Consider the following 25,661-nt stretch of genomic DNA (forward strand, 5'->3'; position numbering starts at 1 on the left):
GTAGGCATTTTTTGCTATCTTATCAATATAAGAGGCTCTCAGCCTTTGTGCCTGATAAATGCAACTTCACTGTTAGATTTAAGTAGCTACACAGAGTATGTCTGTACAGTTCTCACAATAGTACACAGGAGTAAAGCTAAAGAAATCAGTCTATACCAAGGTAATCTAATGGGACAGCAAAAGGCAATTGTATTCTACTACTGAACAATGGCTGCCCTATATTTCTCAGATTTGCACCTCTAGTATTGTAAAATAATAATAGACCTCTCCATCCACTAACATGCAAACTCAAAACAATAATATTCTAGATGTGGTCTAGTATTTTATTTTGTGTCTCTGCCCTGGCAGAGTGCAGAATTTTAACACAAAATGTTTATCATTATGCCAAGGGCTACTGGACAATTCATATGCCAGAGCACTAAGAATATACCGACGAAGTGGGTCTTTGCCCACGAAAGCTTATGCTCCAATAAATCTGTTAGTCCATAAGGTGTCACAGGACTTCACATTGTTTATCCAGATTCAGACTAACATGGCTACCCCTCTGATTCTTAAGAATATACCGATATTCTTTCATTGGAAAACATAATTAAGAAAAGTACAAGCTTTGCCTTTTATCTCACCCTGCTCCAGCACTAGGGAAGACCTCTTCAGTGCACAGAGTGTCAGAATTTACTCTATTCAGTAAGTCTTTTAGAGCTACCAGTGCTTCTGCATCCACCAGTCCTCCTGCAATCGCAGCCACATCCTTACCTTGGGCACCCTGCAGCTGTACAGAGAGGAACAAGATGTGTGACATCTATAAATAACTGGAAACAAGCGTGCCTGCTCTCATCCACGCACGCTCAAAATAAGCTATGAAGCAGAGATAGGATCTGAGAAAGTATTGATCACATTATTGGTCTTCTGTAAAAATGCTACAATGGCAAGTCAGAATGTTGACCTTTTCATTTTAAAAACAAAATAAAAACTGCAGTTCAGTAGTAAACAATTCTTCCACCCTCCTACCGTGCAAAGTACTATAAAATGAGAACAGATTAATGAATGTATAAGAGCAGATATAATCACTAAAGAGCAACGAAACATTCTTGCAATATAACACCTAAACAGCAGAATTAGTGGCATAGAAGAGTCTTTAGATCGGACCTACCCAATCCACAATGTAACTGTTTTGTGAGGTGTGTGTGGGGAGTGGGGAAAGATAGCACAGTTTAATCTAATTCCATGTAAAAGGCTTCAGAGACAGACACTCGTAGTAATTAGATTTAAAAATAGTCACTTTCTCCTGAATTTCTACAGGAGTCCTACAATATCCTATTTAAATTAAAACTAAGTAAGTATGATTGAGACAAGAAAAATTAGCCTCATATAATCATTAAATATACGATTTAATCTAGTACTTTGCCTAAACACATAAACAATAAGATTGTACGTAATATGTAATGAGGAAATCTTTATAAAGTTATTCCAGAATGGAGGACCAAAAAATTCTCCAAAAACACACTTGAATTCAGAGTAACTTTTGTTATTCATGCATTTTGGTAAGTGGAAACAACTTGCATTCTAATCAGGTATAATTCTCCAAAATTATTCTTACACGGTAAGATGTTAACTGTGGATGGTTCTCTACAATCTTCATTATTTGCTGCACGGAAGTATTATAATATCCCTTAAACAAACAAAGAGAGAGATGCAAATAGTTCCTACCACTCCAGCAACACGAATCAGGGCATCTTCCCAGGAGCTGTAAACAAACAGTCCTTCTTCATTTTTGACCATTGGTTGAATAAGCCGCTGGCGTTTCAAACCATCATAAGCAAACCTGGATGAAGAAAGCCAAAACCATAACAGCTTTATGAAAATTGGCTTATGAATATAATTGGGGGAGGGATGAAAATTGGCTTATGAAAATCGGGGGAGGGATAGCTCAGTGGTTTGAGCATTGGCCTGCTAAACCCAGGGTTGTGAGTTCAATCCTTGCGGAGGCCACTTAGGGATTTGGGGCAAAATTTGTCAGGGATGGTACTTGGTCCTGCTGTGAAGGCAGGGGACTGGACTCAATTACCTTTCAAGGTCCCTTCCAGTTCTAGGAGATAGGCAATCTCCATTAATTAATTTATTTATTTAATATGCATAACAAAGACACTTTAGGCAAAAATTCCCTTACATGACTTTAAAGTTACAATCTGCTGGATGTGTATATTCTGTCTGTGCATATGTATCATTCTTGTATGTGAAGTTAAAAGTATGAAGTGTGAATCAGTTCATAAATGTAGATATGCTAATGAGGACCATTAGTAATATTCCAGAAACATAGTGGCTTGGTACTCAAGCCAATGACCTGTTAATAGTCTTGTTTTTCCTGTAAGCCTGGACTATGGTTGGTCCTGACAAAGTATGAGCCAGGCCACCTGATGATGGAAGCCATTCTGGATCTTGTACTTCTCCACTTAAGGTGAGAAAAGTCTGAACTGAACACAAAGAATTCCCACCTTGGGCAAAGGGAATACAAAGGTGGGAAACCCAATACTGGAGCAGTTCCCAGACTCCTCACTTACCACCCCAGATGCCTGCTGGAAACATCTAAGACTGAAGATGTGGAAGAATAAGGCCCAATATAGAAAGCTGCCTTGCTTGTGAAAAAGATGATTAGTTACTGTTAGGGTAAGAATTTGCATGTATTAGGTGTAGCTGGCATGTTTTATTTTTTGCTTAGTAACTTACTTTGATCTGTCTGTTTTCACTTACAATCACTGAAGTTCCACTTTTTATACTTAAGAAACAAGAGTGATTTTTTTTTTTAAATCAAACCCAGTGTAAATAATTGATACCTGGGGAGAATCAACAGCTGTGTGCTTTTCTCTTTTATTGATAGTGGGGGAAGGGAGGAGGGCAAACATCTTTATGAGTTCTCTATGTATAACTTTTATACAGAGAAAGATGGATTTATTTGGAGGTTTGATCCTATTGGGGTTGTGCACCTGGTGCTGTGTCAAGTCCCTTTGAGCCTTCCCAGAGCAGAGTGGATCTCAGGGTCTGTGTTGCTATGCTTGGGATCTGTTACCCCAACTCTGTGCCTTTGCTGGGGAAGATCAGAGCATCTGGCCCGGCAGGACAGGGTATTGTGGAGCCCTTCCTCCAGCAGGTAGAAAGGCTCAGTAGTAAGATCAGCACACCAGGTGACAACCACAAGTGATCTCTGTAATCCTACTTGTCCCAGTAATATTAACTGTGATGCAGAGGTCTACAGAATGAGTGAAATAGGACCTAAACTAGACTTTTGTTCCGATATCACAAAACAGTTGTGTCAATGAATAATCTATCATGAAGACAGACTAATAAATTACCCAAAATTGAACCTTCTTAATGGGAATAAAATGAAAGGGGAAAGTTGAAATATTCAGCATATATAAAAACATATTTGTCAGCCAAAAAAAGTAAACATTTAAAATGCAAAATGTAGTACTCAAAGGTCAGTACTAGAGTCAGTATTTCTGGCACACTATGAAAATGCCCCTTTAAATGCATACAGAGAGCCCTGCATGCTGCAAAATCGGTATGCACACACAATCCACAAAAATGGTCCACGGATATATCTGCAGATGAAGCAGTTATCTGCAGATCTGTAGAACTGTACATATATGCGGATACCTTGTTTTGTCAGAGATCCATTCTTCATTGATGTCTTCATGCAATCTTGGTAAAATCCTCATCACTTCTCCAGTTCTCGTGCTCACCACAATGTTACTTCCAACAGCATCAAGAACATCAATGGACTCAGTCTTTCTGTGGATAGGAAAAGGCACAAAAACCTACAATTTTTTATTTCTGAACCATTACTTAATGCATTAGAAGTCTTTGGTCAAAGATTTCCAAATGCTACATGTAGGTTTTCACCATTACTAGATAGATCTAGGGACGTGAATGATTGCTTATCGGATAGCTGACGTGCTAGTTGACTAGTCACTTCCCCCGACCCTTCCTGCCTCTATCAGAAAGAGGCAGCAAGGGAAAGGGGGAAAGAGAAGGGAGTGCTTCCAAGAGGGAGTGCCGCAAGGAGTCCAGGGCCAGACCCCAGGCTCCATGAGGTGCTGCCACTTTGAAATGCTGCGTGCAGCCCAGGGCCAGCTGGGGGAGTCCCAATTGGCCCCGGGCTGCACGCAGCATTTCAAAGTGGCAGCACCTCATGGAGCCCAGAATCAGTGGGGGAGTCCTCAGCTGACGCCAGGCTCCGTGTGGTCCTGCCTCTTCAAAACACTGTGGAGAGCATGGGGCCAGCGGGGGACTACTTGAGTCCCCCGCTGGCCCCGTGCTCCCCGCAGCGCTTTCACTTTTGAAGTATAACAATCTCAGGATTGTTGCTACACTTCAAAGGAGGAAGCGCCCTTAGTGACTAATCGAATAGTCGATGCAAATTGCATTGACTCTTCAATTAGCCAATTAATACAAATTTTACATCCCTAGATATATTTAACATTAAAGATTTGTTTCATAAGACCTGGTCTACACTAGGAGTTTAGGTCATACTTAGCTGCATAAAGTCAATTTTCTAACCATCATGTGCGCACTATCAAGCCAGCTCTGTCGACTTTAAAGGCCAATGAAGTTGATTTCAGTGTTTTTTCAAGGAGTAACTCAAAGTTCGACCTTGCATGGTCGAATTTATGATAGTGTAGACCCAGTGTTGAGGAAGTTGATGTTCTTGGCCTCCAGAAGGCATCCCACAGTGCCCGACTAACCGCTCTGGCCAGAACTTGTGCCTCTGCTGCTCTCCAGATGAACAGGAAAAGCCCTGGGAAAATCTGAATTTCATTTCAGGGGTGGCCAACATTGCAAGCACACCTTGGAGCAGACAGCACACCTGAGCAGCACATGTGGCTCTAAGTTCAAGTTCCATGAGTTCCATTTCCCAGGGGCACAAAAGAGCACCAGCATGGACCGTGCAGGAGATCTTGGGCCTTACTGAGGCATGGGGAGAAGAACCCATTCTCTTGGAGCACCGAAACAGCAAAGGAAATGCCAATATCTAGGCAAAAATTGTGAAATGCATGGGAGAGAAAGGGGCACCCAGCAGTACCATGTTAAAATAAAGGAGCTTAAGCAGTCCTACAAGACAAAGGAAGCAAATGGACAGACTGGCGCACCACCACCAACATGTCACTTCTATGACCAGCTGCATACAATCCTAGAGTGAGACTCCACCAGCTTCCCAAGCCAAACTGTGGAATCCTTCCAAGACTCTCTAGGCAGCAGTATAGGGGACAGTGTGGCGGTGTTGGAGGATGACTAGAAGTATGGCCAGCCAGTGAGAAGAAAGAGTGTCAAGAACATTTTCTAACCTTAGAGCCAATCCCCAACTACCAGGATTTATCACGGTCAAACACTGATCTCAGGGAAGGGCACTTCTGGTAAGGTCACTTTTTTTTTTCCTCGCTATAAGCAGATTAAGGCAATTGGGTGTGATGCATGGTATACTCTGTGCCTGCACAGCACGGGTGGCCCCGAACAGCTTGTTAGCGTGCTGGAGATGGAGCAGGAATCCTCCCTGCATGTCTCCCCAAAGCTCTCAGATAGGAACTCTTCACTCTTCTCACAAGGTTTCTGGAGAAGGATCCAAGTCTGTCTTATTCCGTCCTCCATGATAGAACATCTCCCCACACCAAGCCAGCAGTAAGTGGTTGACATCACTGCAGCACAAAGCATTGTGACCAGGTTTCCAACCACATTCATTCAGCATCAGCTCCCTATCACTGTGTGATTCGGAGAAGACATATCTCGCATGGCAACCTGGATGAAGGAGGAGAAGCTGCTGCCTCTGCTGCTAGTTCCTGCAGGTTGGAAAAGTAGCACTCTTCCAGGAAACAGGGAGTGGCGGACAGAGGAGGGAAGCCGTGTCACCCACTGCTCTGACCCACCAGCATAACCAGACCCCGGCCCATCCCACCCGCAAGCTTCTGCAGGAAGGGAAAGTAGTACTCTCCTGGGACTCAGGGTGTGGCAGACACACAGGAGAAAAACCATGCGAGCCGCCTCTTTGCCCCCGCCATTCCCTATTGGACCTGCAGGATCATGGCCTGGCAGGAATGGTAATGGGCCTGCCTCCAAACCATGTGAGTCCAGATGTTCCCTTGAGAACTACCTCATGCTCTTCCTGGAGTGACGTGCACAGGTTCTCAACATACTCCATCATTAAGTGCACCAAGACAGACACCAACATCACAATGCTTTCATGCACAACATGATTCATAAGGGAAGCCATGCTCACATAACTATGGTGTCTGCACAGGACCAAAAAGGGTGTGAAAAGACTGTTTCCTGTTGATCTCAAGCAAGGGGGTTGGGGTGGGGGAAGAGGAAGTAGACGAGCTCATTATGGGATGCAGACATGAACCGAGAATCATCCGCTGCACAGTTTTGGTCCCAGCATGTGCCAGGAGCATAACTCAGAATGCAAAGTGGCGCAGGCACGGAGAGAGAGCTACCCGCAGTACATCACTCTGAAAGTTGACAGCAGTCTCCATTCCCAGGAGGTGTGACTTCAAATTGCATTGAATTCGTGCACACAGTGGGAACATGGACCTCTGACTTTACAAAAATTGTGTGGTAAGAAATTGACCTTAACAAAGTTGACCTTATCTTGTAGTGTAGACATGGTCAAAGACAAGTATGTACATCATTTTCACCAGTCACTGTACTGTAGAATTTGATCTTTTATTCGAGGCCTGAATATTAAAATGCTGGCACACCTTAGGGAGACCTCTAAGTGTGAAACATTCTGATCCTCCTGCCACCCGAACTGCTAGAGATACAAACATATGCAATTTAGGATGACCAACATGTATAGGATGAATGTATTTAATTGGCTTGGCATCAAAGTAATTCAATTGCTTAATGATCTCAAGCTGTATCACACACACACACACACACACACACACACACACACACACACACACACTTTTTTACAGCACTTCTCATGCAATAGCATCATAAAAATTTCTCATGGAATAGCATCATGAAATTTATGGTGGGTGAATATTAAAGAGCATATGAAAGATAAACAGAAATTATCTTGCATTCAATGTACCACTTATGATACATACCGTGTCTCCCAGGGACGGGCAGTAAAGGCATATGGCTTGGAGGTAAGGGCGCCTACTGGGCAGATGTCAATAACATTGCCTGATAACTCAGACATAAACATTTTTTCAACATAAGTGCCAACTTGCATCTCATTTCCTCTGCCTGTTGTTCCTAAGTCATCTACCCCTGCAATCTCACTAGCAAACCTGTTGGATGCAAATAAAGTTGAAAAATTGAAATGTGTATCATTATTAAATGGTTTTTAATTCTTATTCATTTTATCTTTCAATATCAGCCTCTGGAAGAGAAGACATGGGGGGGGGGGCGCGCGGGAGGGATAGGCATCTAAACAGATTAGAAAATGTCCATGTATGTAGTACTATGATTCTATGGCTCTAATTGTGGGAAATAGTAAAAAGCAATTACTATATACTCTAACATAAGCCCATTCCTTTATAAGCTGTCTCCCCAAACTTGGGGGCGGGGGGAGAGAAAGAGTAAAAAGTCACTGACCTGTTTATAAGCTGACTCCAGAGTACAGCGGTCTGGGACCTTATAAATGGGACAGTGACTTTTTACCTTTTTTCCCTCTACGTTTGGGGAGGTCGGGTCCTAGACCGCTGCAGCTCTGCTTTCTAAATTTAGTAAGAACCACCCCTGCTGCTGCTCTACCTTTTCAGAGCCCATTCATAAGCTGATGCCTGCTCTTCACAGCCGGATTTAAATAATAAAAAAAAGTCAGCTTATGAACAAAGTATATATGGTATACTGTATTTGTATAAACATGAAGACATATCCAGCAATAGTTCACATCTAGTAACACTAGCTTACTGAATTTCATTGGGTGAGAGGAGAAAGGGGATTCACGGAGCTGACAACGGAGTATGAAGTTTTGATTTATCCGTTTGAATACAGCTCCAGTAAGCAGTAGCCAAAAGTTCTTACACAAGATAGGCAGAGGAAATTGTGTCTTATCCATACATAAAGTTCAGGTTCAAATTGAATAATGCTGAAGTCTAAGGGTATGTTTAAACTTGCACCTTAGTTCAAACTAGGGATGCAAATGTAGGCATTCAAAATAGTCAATGAAGCAGGGATTTAAATATCCCGCGTTTCATTAGCATGATCTCGCCAGCACATTTCTCCGATCAACAGCTGTTTCGACAGTGAAAGTGCGCGCTGGGATGAGTTAGTTCGAACCAAACCCCTTAGTTCGAACTAACGTTAATGCTCAAAAAATGGAGTAACATTAGTTCGAACCAAGGGGTTTAGTTCGAACTAACGTGTCCTGGCGTTCACTTTCACTGTCGAAACAGCTGTTGATCGGAGAAATGTGCTGGCGAGATCATGCTAATGAAGTGCGGGATATATAAATCCCCGCTTTATTGACTATTTTGAATGCCTACATTTGCATCCTTAGTTCGAACTTGGGTGCAGGTGTAAACATACCCTAAAAAGCTATCCTAATGAGATTCTAGATGTCAACTGCTATCGCCTTGAGTAAAAATACTGTGACGACAGGTGTTTGAAACTACAGTTTCATATAAACCGGACTTGGAGAAAAAGTCCCTTCAAATTTTGGAATCTGTTCTGAAATCTGAACTACAGGGTTGGCTCTGAATTTGGAGCTTGATTCCATTTTATTGTTTTATTTTCCTGTTATATTTTTCACTGGAGAGAATACTAAGCAGAAAGACATTACCTGATGCACCGAGTGCATTGTATACACCGAGTCATTATTGTTTTGACTAGCGGGCCAATATTCTTGTCTTCAACTGCACGTTTTCCCTCTAAAAATCTGCTCCTATCATTGCCGAACATCATTGATTGGTCCTAGATTAGGTAACAGAAAATAACTTAACCCATGTTACTGAGAAGTGTAGTTTCATCTAAGATAAAAAAAGATAAGTGTTAGTAAATAAGAAGTGTAAAATAATTGAACTGGTTTTTATACCTGAAGGTCACATTCTCCTCCCTGATCACAGATTGGACAGTCCAATGGGTGGTTTGCCAGCAAGAACTCCATTACACCCTCTCTGTTGGTGTCAGTAGTTACAGAGTTAGTGTCACAATTACTCAGTTTTACCCTGCAGCCTAGACTATTAGTGGTAGAAAAGACCTTCAGAGCATTAAAAACAGACACTTGTGTCATTATAAACAAAACACCCCTTTGTGTTTAAAAAAACCGCAACAGATGGGGCTAACTGACTTGGGTAATAAGGGAAATGGTCCTTCACCTCCAGATTATCACTTTTGTGTTTACTATAGACTACAAAAAATGTTATAATCAAATGTTTATGTAGTAGCCTAACCATATCACTACCACCTCCTTTATTGCCATTCTCGGCCAAGAGACTTGGAAGAATTACACGGACATGGATTTATTTTAAAATTTTAACTAGAAAGTGAACTCTCTGCATACAATTTTATAGCATATTACAAATAAAGTTAAAAGCAGTACATCAAGTGTCTATTAAAAAACCTCAAAGCTGAACACACATTTGTTAAATTAGGCAATGTTTTTACAGACCACAGCCTTCTCTTCCAATAAAAAAAAAAAGCAGTTACATGAACTCAGATGATGGATACCTTGCTTTCCTGGACTTCTCAGAATTTGTCAGTATGTTCCAACCCTTCATAACTGGCATGGCACAAGCAGCTACTGGCTGCAATCATAATAAGAAAAATACATCAAGAGATTTCCTCTTACTGCAAAGAGTAAATGATTCATACATGTACTAGTTATTAATCCAACATCCTATAGCAAATACATGATACAAATAATATTTGCCACAAAATACAGAAAATCCATCCATGTAAAAAAAAAAAAAAAAAAAAAAAACACACTTTGGTTTCATGTCTTTTCTTCCATTACATTTGAGAATCTGTTACTTAAGTAGTTAACTTTTGCCATCATCATTGGGAATTTGATTTTGTATTTGTGGTTTAAATCTATCCTTTTTTTCCCCCCTTCTTAAAATGAATAAGTTACACTGTACCAAAAGGACAGAATTCAGCTCTGAAAAAGATTCTGCTGTTGACACAGGGCTCTACCGTGTACCACTGAAGTCAATGGGAGCGTTGCAACAGACTTCAACAATACATAATGCAATAACACATAAGGATAGTATGACATTCACTCTTTCCTGTATGGGGGGGGGGGGGAGGGGGAAGAGAGAGAGAGAGTGTGTGTGTGTTTGTGTCACATACCTCAGTTTCCCCTCCTCCCCCCTCATGCAGAGAGTTCGGGGGGAGGGGGAACTGAGGTACACACACACACACACACACACACACACCCACCCAATACAGCAAAAACTGAATGCAACAACACCCCCACTACATCACAGCTAGTAAATAAAATGCCATTTGAGTCAGGGACAAAGCTGAAGGCTCCCGTCCTTCAGTTAGATCCATGCAAAATCCAGGTTTTTTTGTAAAAATAAAACAAAATATAAACATGTATTTCTGAGAGGCTATAAAATTAAGTAGTGGTTCTCAATCTGCGGCCTGTAGACCTCTCAGGGTGCAGGCCATCTGCTCATGGCTATGTAACTTATGGGTATGAAAACGATACCTCCCTAAGCAATGCAAGTTACATTGGCCTAAGCAACGTCCACACTGGTGGTATATCGATGTTCTCCAATCGGCATAGTACGTCCAGATACACTACTGCAATGATGCTCCGGTACAGCTGCCACACCAATGTAGTATGGTAGTATAGACTTGCACTATGGAAATGAAGTTTCAAATCCCAGGAAGGCATTCAGTTTCTCTGATCAGTCAAAACAATGTGAATGCCCCCACTTAGAGGTCAAAATCCAAATTTGCTGTTACTGCAGAAGCTATACAGTTTAGCACCCTTTCAAATGCAGGGGTGGTACTGGGGAGAAAAGGAAGGAGACTTGAAAAGTTATGGCCACCCCAAAATTTGCTTCAGCCCTCCCTGTAGCAGCTGCCACTCTCAGGCCATCCAGCTCTGAAGGCAGAGTGGAGAGCAGCATCAGTTACTAGCCTGCTCAGGATGCCCAAGGGCAGACCTTGGTCCACATCCTGGGCCCCTGGGACACACCACTCAGCACAGGTGATGGGCCCAGAGATCCTCAAAATGGCCTGGACTGACCCACTCTAGCACAGGCTTCTGGGCCACCTTCCCTGCAGGCCCCAAAGCCCAGGTACCTCTTAGTGCTCTTAGTGATTGCAAGCACTGCCCAGCTCCAGCCTCCAATGGAGCCTCATGATAGGGAGGAGGGGCAGGGCCAGGGCTATATAAAGCCTACTAGTAAGCATCCAGGGAACTGAGAGAACAGAAGCAGCCAACTGGGAGTTTCGTGAGGGAGTTTAGAGGGGGAGGTGTGAATGGGGATAGATAGAGCATTATTTAAAACTTCTTTTAAATTGAATAAAATTGACTACTACCCCATGCTACTCATCCACGTGGGCACAAATGATACTGCCAGGTGTGACACTGAGCGGATCAAGTGTGACTACAGGGCTTTGGGAGTATGGGTGAAGGAGTTTGGAGCGCAGGTGGTATTCTCTTCCATCCTTCCTGCCAAAGGTAGGGGCCCGGGCAGAGAGAGGTGCATGCCTGGCTGCGACGATGGTGTCGCCAGGAGGGATTCGGCTTCCTTGATCACAGGGTGCTCTTCCAGGAAGGACTGCTTGGCGGAGATGGAGTTCACCTTTCCAGGAGCGGGAAGGCCTTGTTTGGACACAGACTGGCTAACCTTGTGAGGAGGGCTTTAAACTAGGTTTGACGGGGGCAGGTGAGCAAAGCCCACAGGTAAGTGCTGAATGTGCAGGACTGGGAGATGGGTTGGAAATGGGGGGGGACTACGGCCTATAATGGCAAGGAGAAAGGAGGGTCAGGGCACAATAGGGAGGCAAGATCAAATCAGTATCTTAGATGCCTATATACAAATGCGAGAAGTATGGGTAATAAGCAGGAAGAACTGGAATTGCTAACCAATAAATACAACTATGATATCATTGGTATTACAGAAACCTGGTGGGATGGGACGCACGATTGGAATGTTGGTATGGAAGGGTACGGCTTGCTCAGGAAGGACAGACAGGGAAAAAAGGGAGGAGGGGTTGCCTTGTATATTAAAAATGTACACACTTGGACTGAAGTGGAGATGAACGTAGGAGATAGCTGTGTAGAGAGTCTCTGGGTTAAGCTAAAAGGGGTAAAAAACGAGGGTGATATCATGCTAGGAGTCTACTACAGGCCACCTAGCCAGGTGGAAGAGGTGGATGAGGCCTTTTTTAAACAATTAACAAAACTATCCAAAGCCCAAGATTTCGTGGTGATGGGGGACTTCAACTATCCAGACATATGTTGGGAAACTAACACAGCGGGGCACAGGCTATCCAATAAGTTTCTGGACTGCATTGGAGACAACTTTCTGTTTCAGAAGGTTGAAAAAGCTACCAGAGGAGAAGCTGTTCTGGATTTGGTTTTAACAAATAGGGAGGAACTAGTTGAGAACTTGATAGTGGAAGACAGTATAGGGGACAGTGATCATGAAATAATAGAGTTCACGATCTTAAGGAAAGGTAGAAGGGAGACCAGCACAATTGAGGTAATGGATTTCAGGAAGGCAGATTTTGATAAGCTCAGAGAACTTGTAGGTAAGGTCCCATGGGAAGCAAGACTGAAGGGAAAAACAACTGAGGAGAGTTGGAAGTATTTCAAAGGGACGTTGTTAAGGGCCCAAAAGCAAACAATTCCGCTGTGTAGGAAAGATAGAAAATATGGCAAAAGACCAGCTTGGCTTAACAAGGAGATCTTGCATGATCTCAAAATAAAAAAGGAGTCATATAAAAAATGGAAACTAGGACAACTAACAAAGGATGAATATAGGCAAGCAACACGGGAATGCAGGGGCAAGATTAGAAAGGCAAAGGCACAAAATGAGATCAAACTAGCTACAGGCATAAAGGGAAACAAGAAGACCTTTTATAAATACATTAAAAGCAAGAGGAAGACCAAGGACAGGGTAGGCCCACTGTTTAGTGAGGAGGGAGAAGCAGTAACAGGAAACTTGGAAATGGCAGAGATGCTCAATGACTTTTGTCTCGGTCATCTCCGAGAAGTCTGGAGGTGAAGTCTGGAGGTCTGGATGAATACTTTGAAATAGGAATAAGAGATTCTCCGGAAAAGGGCTTTTTTCCGGAGGATCGGGGCCAGTGTAGACGCTCTTTTCCGGCTTTTCTAAAAGCCGGAAAAAAGCGGCGAACATTTTTATTTAAATGCCGCGGGGGATATTTAAATCCCCCACGGATTTCCCTATTACGACCTGTGAAATTAGCATGCCCCTTTCGGAAAAGGGGCCAGTGTAGACGTAGCCAATGTGTAGTGGAAGTCAAAAAAAGCAAATAGAATGTTAGGAATCATTTAAAAAGGGATAGAGACGAAGACAGAGAATCTCTTATTGCCTCTATATAAATCTATGGACATCCACATCTTTAATACTACATACAGATGTGGTTGCCTCATCTCAAAAAAGATATATTGGCATTGGAAAAGGTTCAGGAAAGGGCAACAAAAATGATTAGGAGTTTGGAACAGATGCCATATGAAGAGAGATTAAAAAGGGACTTTTCAGCTTAGAAAAGAGGAGGCTAAGGGGGGGGATATGACAGAAGTCTATAAATCGTGACAGATATGGAGAAAGTGAATAAGGAAAAGATATTGTTTGGGGAACAAGTAAATAAAAGAACTAGGGGGGGGTCACCAAATGAAATTAATAGGTAAGTAGCAGGTTTAAAAACAAACAAAAAGGAAGTTTTTCCTTTATGCAGCACGCAGTTAACCTGTGGATCTCCTTACCAGAAAATGTTGTGAAGACCAGAATTTTAACAGGATTCAAAAAAAGAAGAGATAAATTCACAGAGGTTATTAGCCAGAATGTGTAGGAATGGTGCCCCTAGCCTCTATTTGTTAGGTGCTGGAAACAGATAACAGGAGAGGGATCACTTGATGAATACCTGTTCTGTTCACTCCCTCTGGGCCATCTGGCATTGGCCACTGTTGGAAGACAGGATACTGGGCTAAATGGACCTTTGGTCTGACCCAGTCTGGCCATTCTTATGTTCCAATGTTAGGGCCTCATAGTAAGGTGGGTAGCTAAGGCCCATGTCAGTTCCCCACAGGAAAGTTGTTGGCACTGCCCCAGACAAATGCCATGTCGACTACATGCAATATTCATAGCTGAATTTTGTTCAGTCAGTGTTCATTTTAAGGCGTCTATGGTGTGTTGACCACAGGTTGAATCATTTAAAGTTTAGTGGTGCACACATGGAAAAAAAAAGGTTGAAAACCACTGCAATAAAACATCACTTTTTTACAAATGGGCATAATGTTTTGTGGGTGGAGATAAATGCAGGAAAATTATTGGTTTGTGCAAGCCATATTATGACTACAGATTACATGCAAGTTGTTTTGCAATTACTCATTCTCCAAGTCTTCAGAAGATTACTGCCAAGATTTATAAATGAGTACAATTTCAGTACAAAAAAGATAGGTACCTTGGGTGCTTTCTCTATCTCCACAAGGCACATCCTACAGTTTCCAGCAACAGACAATCGATCATGGTAACAAAAGCGAGGTATCTGCATTCCAACCTTTTCACAGGCCTTGAAAAGGAAGAAACAAAAAAAATTAAGTTAGAGAATTAGCTCTTACGATCTTGGTTCAACTAAAATGCAACTGAATTTTCAATTCTAAAATTTCACAGACAATGAAAAATTGTGTGGTTTTCATGGAGCATTGTGTGGTTTTTCCCTTAGGCTGAGGTGTCACAGGTAAGACACGGGAAGTAACTGTCCCGTCCTACTTAGCACTCTTTCTTGAAAAAAAGATGACTGAGAAAGGATAACTAATAACAGTCTTCACATGTGTTAAAGACTACCAGGATAGATATGCATATTTACTTGGCCCTGCATCAGCACCAAGAGCCAGACTATATCAGTGGTTCCCAAGTAGGAAACCAGGGCTGGTTTCAGAGAGTCCACCAAGCAGGGCCAGCATTAGACTCCCTGGGGCCCAGAGCAGAAATCAAAAGCCTGACTGCATGAGGCTGAAACATAAGGCTCTGAGCCAGCCACTCCAGGCTAAAACCTAGAAATATGGCTTTGCAAGGGGCCTGGTGTCATGGGACATGAGGCAACTGCCCTGCTTGCTACCCCCCAATGCCAGTCCTGGCTTTTATAATACAGAAGAAAAAAAAAGTTGTTGCAACATGAATGGACTGTGGAGTTTATAGCACATTTGCGGGGAGTGGGTGGCTCAAAGAAAAGTCACCATGCCTAGAGGACTCTCGAGATGCTTTCCATTCAGACATACGTTCTACGTAGCATGCAGGAAGGTAAAAATGTGAAAACAACTAAAGCTGTTGTTTTGTCTGGTCTCTTCTATCTGACTGGAGGGTTTTCCGTTTATAATACTAAGACTGCTGCCAGATGCTGCAGAGGAATTCAAAAGGGAGGTAAATATCACAGATTTAGTGGCGAATAAAATGAATTCCTAGTTCACTGTCAACTTCTACAAAAAAGTTTCATGTGAATAGAGCACTGAGATAAGAGTTAATTAAGCAGCAATAGAGTATAAGAAAAACACCGCAATGGACTATTAGCTGGGAATTGCAAAGCCACAATAATTTTAAATATAATGCACATCTAAGGGCACAATTCTGCCCTCTGAAATGAACCCTGGCTGCATACTTTACTTGCCCTTTCTCAACATCTGGCTCTGTCTTATTGCTTCTAAAAATTAATTTAAAAGTTTGCTTGAAAAGCTGGCCTAGTGGCCCAGTTGCAATGCTAAACATAGCCGTGAAAACTTTGGATCCCATTCTGACATTTTGCTTTGGGCCAAAAAGAGTGAAAGTGCAGCAAAGGCATGCATAGAGTTCTGAGCCATAAGACCTTCAGGCAGGAAGTGAAGCTGTATCTGGAATACTCTAAGTATAGCACATAACAGAGGGCTCTCAGAGAACCCTGTTCACTCCACTATCAAAAGAGCAGTAGCCCCATAAAGCATGGAAAGATAGAGGATGTGACCCTTACAGTTTTGGCTAGGACACAAGAGAGCCACTATAATACTATACAGGCAGTCCCCGGGTTACGTACAAGATAGGGACTGTAGGTTTGTTCTTAAGTTGAATCTGTATGTAAGTCGGAACTGGCGTCCAGATTCAGCCGCTGCTGAAACTGACCGCCAGTTCTGACTTACATACAGATTCAACTTAAGAACCCCAAGCGTCCCCAAGTCAGCTGCTGCTGAAACTGATCAACGGCTGATTCCAGGAAGCCCGGGACATAGCAACTCTGCCTCGGGCTTCCTGTAGTCAGCGCTGGTCAGTTTCAGCAGCGGCTGACTTGGGGACGCCTGGGGCAGAGCAGCTGGGGTGCTGCTGGGTTGCTCCAGTAGCGCCGCTCCTCAGCGCTACTGGACCAACCCAGCAGCACCCCAGCTGCTCTGCCCCAGGCGTCCTGATTCAGCCGCTGCTGAAACTGACCAGCAGCGGCTGAATCAGAATGCCTGGGGCAGAGCAGCTGGGGTGCTGCCGGGTTGGTCCAGTAGTGCTCAGAGCGGCGCTGTGGGACCAACCTGCAGCGCCCCAGCTGCTCTGCCCCAGGGTCCACAACAAAAGCCTGGTCTGCTGGGGGGGGGGGCGGCATACTAGCTGCGCCCCCCCCCCCCCCCCAGCAGACCAGGGAGACGTGGGCGGGGGAGAGCACGTGCCAGAGCAAAGCCTCAGAGGCACGAGACCCCTCCGCCTCCCCGGCTTTGCTCCAGGTGTTCCTGGTCTGCTGGAGACGGTCCCCAGCAGACCAGGGGCACCCGGAGCAGCTTTTCTCGCCCCAGAGGTCGAGGTGGTGGGACCGCTGCGCTCTGGGCAGTCCCGCTGCCTGCGAGCTCCAGGGTGAGAAAGCCCCGTTCGTAAGTGCGGATAAGTCGGATCCGCGTAACTCGGGGACTGCCTGTAATTGCTTTACTGGCACCACTTAGAATGTAGATAAAACTTTTCTGGATCTATTTATAAACCTGCAGTAATTATCAGTTTGAATTCCTCCTGTGCAATCTTCCTTTCAAGCTAGGTCAGATTTTGTTTTCTCAAATGTAAAGCCTCCCCTACAAGTAATTACCCCATATTCTCTGATGGGCAACAAGACCACCTACACAAAATGGCCATGAGACATGCAAAGTGTTCAGTTACAAGAAGTCTAACAGAATGAATAAATATGCTGTTTCAAACTGGGGGGAGGAAAGTAGAGAGAGGGGGCAAAGTAGTCAGAGGCTATTCTAGAACTTTTTCTACCTGAAGCACTGTGGTTCCTGGTTCTACCAAAATAGGCTGCCCATCAACAAACACTTCTATCAGGTTGCTGGCTGCTGCGGTGGCTGTACGCACTAAAGATACAAGGGGGAAAAAAAAGAAAATGTAAGTGACTCCTAAAAATCCCTTAACAGGATTACTGTACATACATTTCTTAGATGATGCTTAGTAATAATTCTGACACCTCCAAACTAGCTGTATCAAAATAAATAAAAAAAAACCCTAACCAGAGTTCCATTAATTTATCTAAAATTCTTATTCCTCGTATCTAATCTAGCACATTTTGCATTGCTATGTCCTCAACTATTATGAGTTAGAAAGTGACCAAAAACTTTAAAAATATTATTTCTTCAATTCATAGAATCATAGGGTTGGAAAAGACCTCAGGAGGTCATCGGGTCCAACCTCTGCCAAAAGGAGGACCTACCACAAAAAATGTTGCCTCACCTGTCTTGTTTCTAGACAAATTATGACAGATCTAGGAATTGAACTTCCTGAGTCCTGGTCCAAGATTTGATGCAGTATTTTATCTATGATCATTATGCAAAAATACATACTGCAATAATTAATCTAAGTTGACAATTTCAAAAAACCCAACAAAGACAAAGTGGACACTTCCTAGAGCTGGTATCACTTGTGAAACTCAGTTATTTTTTTTCCCCTCTCTCACGTTCAAAATTACAGAGAGTAGATAACATCCATTTTAAAAGCAAGTTAAATAATTTATTTTTCTTCTCCCCTACCATTCACATAAATTCACTGATTAAGTGCTATATTATACCTTAAATCTGCATCTCTCTCCCTCCCCCCAAGGCTTTCTAAATGCATGCTACATAAAATATTAGCATGCTCTCTTTTTGCTTTGATAACTGCAATTTTTTTATATGGCAAATTCTGAAGGAGAGGGGGCTAAGTCAGTGTAGCTAATGTAACACTCCTGTAAACATTCAGCCATTCAGACTGCTGAAGTGGATTAATGTTTCTACATCTCTTGCAGAAGGTCGCTCTCTAGATAACCCAGTGCATTTGAGCTGCAGAATGATAGACATTTTAAAGGACATTAGTACCAATCACAATCAAGACATTCTTCTTTCAGATGATTCAGAGTGGCATTAAATGGCAGGAAGCCACAGACAGGGCATTCTCCATAAGGCCCCTTGGTTGTGGAATTCACTTCTCTCTGGGCTCGGGTAAAGCTTGACTTTCTGTTTCCTTTCAACCATACCAATTGTTTTTCCTTCCATGCATTTGGAAATCATGCAGGTTGAGGATTTTATTGTCAAGTTAATCTTAATAATAATGGGTGCCATATTATAAGCGGTTTATTGCATGATGTTTCACAGTATTTAACACTTAATTTCAGGCTACATAAATGCTTCCATGGTCTGTGATGGTGCTTATAATTGTTTTATAAATACAGGTAACTAATAGCTAATACAATCTGAACACCACTAGCAAAAAGAGGGCTATATACAATTTCCTCTGGATTTTATAACAACCTCAATAAACATTTTTTACATGCATGGTACCACATTGTATAAGTACGGAAAGGCTTCTCATGCACTTGTGTATAAAATGCAGGCAGACTCACCACATCCTTTTGTGGACTGAGTGACACCAACTAAGGCCCTGCGGACAGCAGGTAGTCGCAGCATGGCGCTGAAAATTAATACAGGGGAAGTTAGTGCATTAAATTTGAGCAGTTACGATCTTTCCTGATATTTCTATGGGGATGGATAGATAAACATCAATAAATTTGAATATTTAAATAAAAGCATATTTTAAAAAAAAATATTTTAAAATCAAATTTGAAGTTAACATCTATATTAGTGCTTAACTGCTAAAAATCAATAAAAAATACTAATCAGTACACTTGTACTAAGTTTGAAATCAGCCAAACAACAGAACAGGAGGAAATTGCTGGCTAAGTATCAGGAACCAGAGTTTGTTGATGTGCTACCCCAGCTTTCGACTACAGTGCCGCCTTTTCAGGCAGAGAAAGAATACATGTTTTATTTCGGTTTGTTCAACTAGTTCAGTTCAATGACTAGTATACTCAAAGTTAAGAAAACAAGCTTGCCTGTTGCTTTCCTCTTCCAGTCTATGAATAAATACTAAATGAGAATGAGATCTACTAGTTCTAAATAGGAAATGGTGATCAGCAACAATCAGTTCACTTCATTAACTTTTGGCTATATCTAAACTGCAGCTCTTTTCCGGGATACCAGAGATATCCCAGAAAAGCTATGCCACATCTAAGGAATGCATCTGCTTTTTTGGAAAAGTTTCCAAAAAAGCAGACGTGTTCTTTTGCCATACCTGCAAACCTTGTTTCATGAGGAAGAAGGGATGGCTCGAAAGAGAAGGTTTTTCTGAAAATGGCATCGTGTAGACACACCAAATTTCGGAAAAGCCTCTTTCGAAAGAAAAGTGAAAAAAGATACGCAAAGTACATTTTGCAATTTGCATATCTTTTTCCGACTTTTCTTTGTAGTGTAGCCATAGCCTCAGATAACAGTTCTTTTGTTAAAAACATGGTTTTGATAAACTTTTTCTTAAACAATATTAAAAGGCGGTTTTTGTGTAGATCTTGAATTTCCATCCAAACAGAGCTTGATTCAAATAGAAGAAAGAAAAACACACACACACACACACACACACACACGTTAAGCCATTTAACCTCTTAAGCAAAAAATTTATAGATATAGCATATTCTGCTGGTTAACAAAAAGCAGCACCAAATTTAGTATAAAGGCTATACTGAGTTGCAAATCAGCATGTTTTAACAGTCACCAGACAGTGAGAATCAACTAAAAAATAAAATACAGAATTAGATTAAAACTGATGGATTTAAATCAAGATCTCCTGCTTGCTGATTTAAACGGATTAAAAAGAGTGTATTTAATGACTCAGTACTCAAACCAACAATCTGTGGATGGTCATGTTTGTCTCAAGACCAAACTGTGGTTGATCCTAGAAAGACATGACCATGCCAATTGGTGCTTCAATCCATTTTGAACCTTGTATTTTTTTCCATGAGGATGGAGGATGCCAAACTTCTTTCTTTGATCATTTGAGAAAAGCATCTAAACCAGTGGTTCCCAACCTTTTTTATACCATGGACTAGCAAACCCATTCACAAACTTTTGGCAGACCAGTAACATTTGATTTGCATATTCATTATTACTGGTCTGCCAAAAGCCCCGGGCATCAGAGCCACTGCAAACAGCAGGCTTCAGCTCTAGCAGTTGCCACACAGCAGGCAAATGTCACAGCTGAAGCCAGCTGTTCACAGCAACTCTGGTGGCCCGGGCTTGGTGTAGGCAGCAAGGGGGAGGGGAGGGGAGGAGACAGGGAAGTGGATGCAGGAGTGGTGTTGGGGGGAAGCCAGCTTAAAAACTGGGGACGGGGTGGGAGTGGGGGGGAGCAGGGAAATGGATAGAGTGGGGAATGCCACGAACAGGGGCTTAGCATGAGCCCAAACCGAGCAGTCCCAGCTCACGCTGGTCCAGGACACTGCACCCTCTGCATTTTAAATATAGAGAGAGCCTACATTTAAAATGCAGAGTCGCAGCACGAGTGGCTTCTAGAATCAGCATGAGCATCCAATTCTGTAACGCCCCCTCCCCCAATGCAGAAAGGATGTGGACACATTGCAGAGAGTCCAGAAGAGGACAACAAAAATGATTATGAGGAGATGCTGAAGGATCAGGGCTTATTTAGAGAAGAGTGAGGGGGAATTTGATAGCAGCTTCCAACTACCTGAAGGGGGGTGGAGGGTTCCAAAGAGGATGGAGAGAGGCTGTTCTCAGTAGTGGCAGATAGAGGAGCAATGGTCTCAAGTTACAGTGGGGGAGGTCTAGGTTGGATATTAGGAAAAACAATTTCACTAGGAGAGTGGTGAAGTACTGGAATGGGTTACCTAGGGAGGTGGCAGAATCTGCATCCTAAAGGTTTTCGAGTCCCAGCTTGACAAAGCCCTGGCTGGGATAAAAAACAGGACTGTGCAGCACTTTAAAGACTAACAAGATGGTTTAATAGGTGATGAGCTTTCGTGGGCCAGACCCACTTCCTCAGACCAGGGTCTGGCTCATCACCTATTAAACCATCTTGTTAGTCTTTAAAGTGCAGCACAGTCCTGGTTTTTGTTTCAGCTGCACCAGACTAACAGGGCTGCATTTGTACCACTGGCTGGGGTGAGTTAGCTGGGACTGGTCCTGCTTTGGGCGGGGGCTGGACTGGACCTCCTGAGTCTCTGCCAACCAACTGGCTGCAGGAGTTACATCTTGTACACGCCCTGCCCCTGCAAGTGTCCGCCTGTACCACCTGAAGAAGGCTGTTACCAATGGAGAGTTACGAACGGTGCGAACGCAGGGCTGACTGCTGGGGCACTGGCGGGTTTGTACCAATGGAGAGTTACGAACGGTGCGAACGCAGGGCTGCAGGCTGCTGGGGCGCTGGCGGGTTTGTACTAATGGAGAGTTACGAACGGTGCGAACGCAGGGCTGCAGGCTGCTGGGGCGCTGGCGGGTTTGTACTAATGGAGAGTTACGAACGGTGCGAACGCAGGGCTGCAGGCTGCTGGGGCACTGGCGGGTTTGTACTGAATGGAGAGTTACGAACGGTGCGAACGCAGGGCTGCAGGCTGCTGGGGCGCTGGCGGGTTTGTACTGAATGGAGAGTTACGAACGGTGCGAACGCAGGGCTGCAGGCTGCTGGGGCGCTGGCGGGTTTGTACTGAATGGAGAGTTACGAACGGTGCGAACGCAGGGCTGCAGGCTGCTGGGGCGCTGGCGGGTTTGTACTAATGGAGAGTTACGAACGGTGCGAACGCAGGGCTGCAGGCTGCTGGGGCACTGGCGGGTTTGTACTGAATGGAGAGTTACGAACGGTGCGAACGCAGGGCTGCAGGCTGCTGGGGCGCTGGCGGGTTTGTACTAATGGAGAGTTACGAACGGTGCGAACGCAGGGCTGCAGGCTGCTGGGGCACTGGCGGGTTTGAACTAATGGAGAGTTACGAACGGTGCGAACGCAGGGCTGCAGGCTGCTGGGGCGCTGGCGGGTTTGTACTAATGGAGAGTTACGAACGGTGCGAACGCAGGGCTGCAGGCTGCTGGGGCGCTGGCGGGTTTGTACCAATGGAGAGTTACGAACGGTGCGAACGCAGGGCTGCAGGCTGCTGGGGCGCTGGCGGGTTTGTACCAATGGAGAGTTACGAACGGTGCGAACGCAGGGCTGCAGGCTGCTGGGGCGCTGGCGGGTTTGTACCAATGGAGAGTTACGAACGGTGCGAACGCAGGGCTGCAGGCTGCTGGGGCGCTGGCGGGTTTGTACTAATGGAGAGTTACGAACGGTGCGAACGCAGGGCTGCAGGCTGCTGGGGCACTGGCGGGTTTGTACCAATGGAGAGTTACGAACGGTGCGAACGCAGGGCTGCAGGCTGCTGGGGCGCTGGCGGGTTTGTACCAATGGAGAGTTACGAACGGTGCGAACGCAGGGCTGCAGGCTGCTGGGGCACTGGCGGGTTTGTACCAATGGAGAGTTACGAACGGTGCGAACGCAGGGCTGCAGGCTGCTGGGGCACTGGCGGGTTTGTACCAATGGAGAGTTACGAACGGTGCGAACGCAGGGCTGCAGGCTGCTGGGGCACTGGCGGGTTTGTACTAATGGAGAGTTACGAACGGTGCGAACGCAGGGCTGCAGGCTGCTGGGGCACTGGCGGGTTTGTACTAATGGAGAGTTACGCACGGTGCGAACGCAGGGCTGCAGGCTGCTGGGGCGCTGGCGGGTTTGTACTAATGGAGAGTTACGAACGGTGCGAACGCAGGGCTGCAGGCTGCTGGGGCACTGGCGGGTTTGTACTGAATGGAGAGTTACGAACGGTGCGAACGCAGGGCTGCAGGCTGCTGGGGCGCTGGCGGGTTTGTACTAATGGAGAGTTACGAACGGTGCGAACGCAGGGCTGCAGGCTGCTGGGGCGCTGGCGGGTTTGTACCAATGGAGAGTTACGAACGGTGCGAACGCAGGGCTGCAGGCTGCTGGGGCACTGGCGGGTTTGTACCAATGGAGAGTTACGAACGGTGCGAACGCAGGGCTGCAGGCTGCTGGGGCGCTGGCGGGTTTGTACTAATGGAGAGTTACGAACGGTGCGAACGCAGGGCTGCAGGCTGCTGGGGCGCTGGCGGGTTTGTACTAATGGAGAGTTACGAACGGTGCGAACGCAGGGCTGCAGGCTGCTGGGGCACTGGCGGGTTTGTACTAATGGAGAGTTACGAACGGTGCGAACGCAGGGCTGCAGGCTGCTGGGGCGCTGGCGGGTTTGTACCAATGGAGAGTTACGAACGGTGCGAACGCAGGGCTGCAGGCTGCTGGGGCACTGGCGGGTTTGTACTAATGGAGAGTTACGCACGGTGCGAACGCAGGGCTGCAGGCTGCTGGGGCGCTGGCGGGTTTGTACCAATGGAGAGTTACGAACGGTGCGAACGCAGGGCTGCAGGCTGCTGGGGCGCTGGCGGGTTTGTACTAATGGAGAGTTACGAACGGTGCGAACGCAGGGCTGCAGGCTGCTGGGGCGCTGGCGGGTTTGTACTAATGGAGAGTTACGAACGGTGCGAACGCAGGGCTGCAGGCTGCTGGGGCGCTGGCGGGTTTGTACTAATGGAGAGTTACGAACGGTGCGAACGCAGGGCTGCAGGCTGCTGGGGCACTGGCGGGTTTGTACTAATGGAGAGTTACGAACGGTGCGAACGCAGGGCTGCAGGCTGCTGGGGCGCTGGCGGGTTTGTACTAATGGAGAGTTACGCACGGTGCGAACGCAGGGCTGCAGGCTGCTGGGGCGCTGGCGGGTTTGTACTAATGGAGAGTTACGCACGGTGCGAACGCAGGGCTGCAGGCTGCTGGGGCGCTGGCGGGTTTGTACTAATGGAGAGTTACGCACGGTGCGAACGCAGGGCTGCAGGCTGCTGGGGCGCTGGCGGGTTTGTACTAATGGAGAGTTACGCACGGTGCGAACGCAGGGCTGCAGGCTGCTGGGGCACTGGCGGGTTTGTACCAATGGAGAGTTACGAACGGTGCGAACGCAGGGCTGCAGGCTGCTGGGGCGCTGGCGGGTTTGTACCAATGGAGAGTTACGCACGGTGCGAACGCAGGGCTGCAGGCTGCTGGGGCACTGGCGGGTTTGTACCAATGGAGAGTTACGCACGGTGCGAACGCAGGGCTGCAGGCTGCTGGGGCACTGGCGGGTTTGTACCAATGGAGAGTTACGAACGGTGCGAACGCAGGGCTGCAGGCTGCTGGGGCACTGGCGGGTTTGTACTAATGGAGAGTTACGAACGGTGCGAACGCAGGGCTGCAGGCTGCTGGGGCACTGGCGGGTTTGTACCAATGGAGAGTTACGCACGGTGCGAACGCAGGGCTGCAGGCTGCTGGGGCACTGGCGGGTTTGTACCAATGGAGAGTTACGAACGGTGCGAACGCAGGGCTGCAGGCTGCTGGGGCACTGGCGGGTTTGTACTAATGGAGAGTTACGAACGGTGCGAACGCAGGGCTGCAGGCTGCTGGGGCGCTGGCGGGTTTGTACCAATGGAGAGTTACGAACGGTGCGAACGCAGGGCTGCAGGCTGCTGGGGCGCTGGCGGGTTTGTACTAATGGAGAGTTACGAACGGTGCGAACGCAGGGCTGCAGGCTGCTGGGGCGCTGGCGGGTTTGTACCAATGGAGAGTTACGAACGGTGCGAACGCAGGGCTGCAGGCTGCTGGGGCACTGGCGGGTTTGTACTAATGGAGAGTTACGCACGGTGCGAACGCAGGGCTGCAGGCTGCTGGGGCGCTGGCGGGTTTGTACTAATGGAGAGTTACGCACGGTGCGAACGCAGGGCTGCAGGCTGCTGGGGCACTGGCGGGTTTGTACTAATGGAGAGTTACGAACGGTGCGAACGCAGGGCTGCAGGCTGCTGGGGCACTGGCGGGTTTGTACTAATGGAGAGTTACGCACGGTGCGAACGCAGGGCTGCAGGCTGCTGGGGCACTGGCGGGTTTGTACTAATGGAGAGTTACGCACGGTGCGAACGCAGGGCTGCAGGCTGCTGGGGCACTGGCGGGTTTGTACCAATGGAGAGTTACGAACGGTGCGAACGCAGGGCTGCAGGCTGCTGGGGCGCTGGCGGGTTTGTACTAATGGAGAGTTACGCACGGTGCGAACGCAGGGCTGCAGGCTGCTGGGGCACTGGCGGGTTT

General features: G+C 45.8%; 1 protein-coding gene across 1 annotated transcript in view; it reads right to left on the reverse strand.

Moving 5' to 3' along the window:
- NDUFS1 (NADH:ubiquinone oxidoreductase core subunit S1) overlaps positions 1–25,661 on the reverse strand; it is a 39,929-nt gene that overhangs the window by 12,455 nt on the left and 1,813 nt on the right. Inside the window, exons 2-11 of the mRNA XM_075934347.1 lie at positions 19,018–19,085; positions 17,409–17,500; positions 14,614–14,721; positions 9,670–9,746; positions 9,035–9,116; positions 8,783–8,913; positions 7,101–7,286; positions 3,652–3,786; positions 1,708–1,822; positions 624–769 (exon numbers count right to left, since the gene is read on the reverse strand). Of these exons, the coding sequence (XP_075790462.1) occupies positions 624–769; positions 1,708–1,822; positions 3,652–3,786; positions 7,101–7,286; positions 8,783–8,913; positions 9,035–9,116; positions 9,670–9,746; positions 14,614–14,721; positions 17,409–17,500; positions 19,018–19,081 (1,136 nt within the window). The 5' untranslated portion in view covers positions 19,082–19,085. The remainder of the gene's footprint in view (positions 1–623; positions 770–1,707; positions 1,823–3,651; positions 3,787–7,100; positions 7,287–8,782; positions 8,914–9,034; positions 9,117–9,669; positions 9,747–14,613; positions 14,722–17,408; positions 17,501–19,017; positions 19,086–25,661) is intronic.

The sequence above is a fragment of the Pelodiscus sinensis genome, chromosome 7, assembly GCF_049634645.1.
Source record: "Pelodiscus sinensis isolate JC-2024 chromosome 7, ASM4963464v1, whole genome shotgun sequence".
Taxonomy (NCBI): domain Eukaryota; kingdom Metazoa; phylum Chordata; order Testudines; family Trionychidae; genus Pelodiscus; species Pelodiscus sinensis.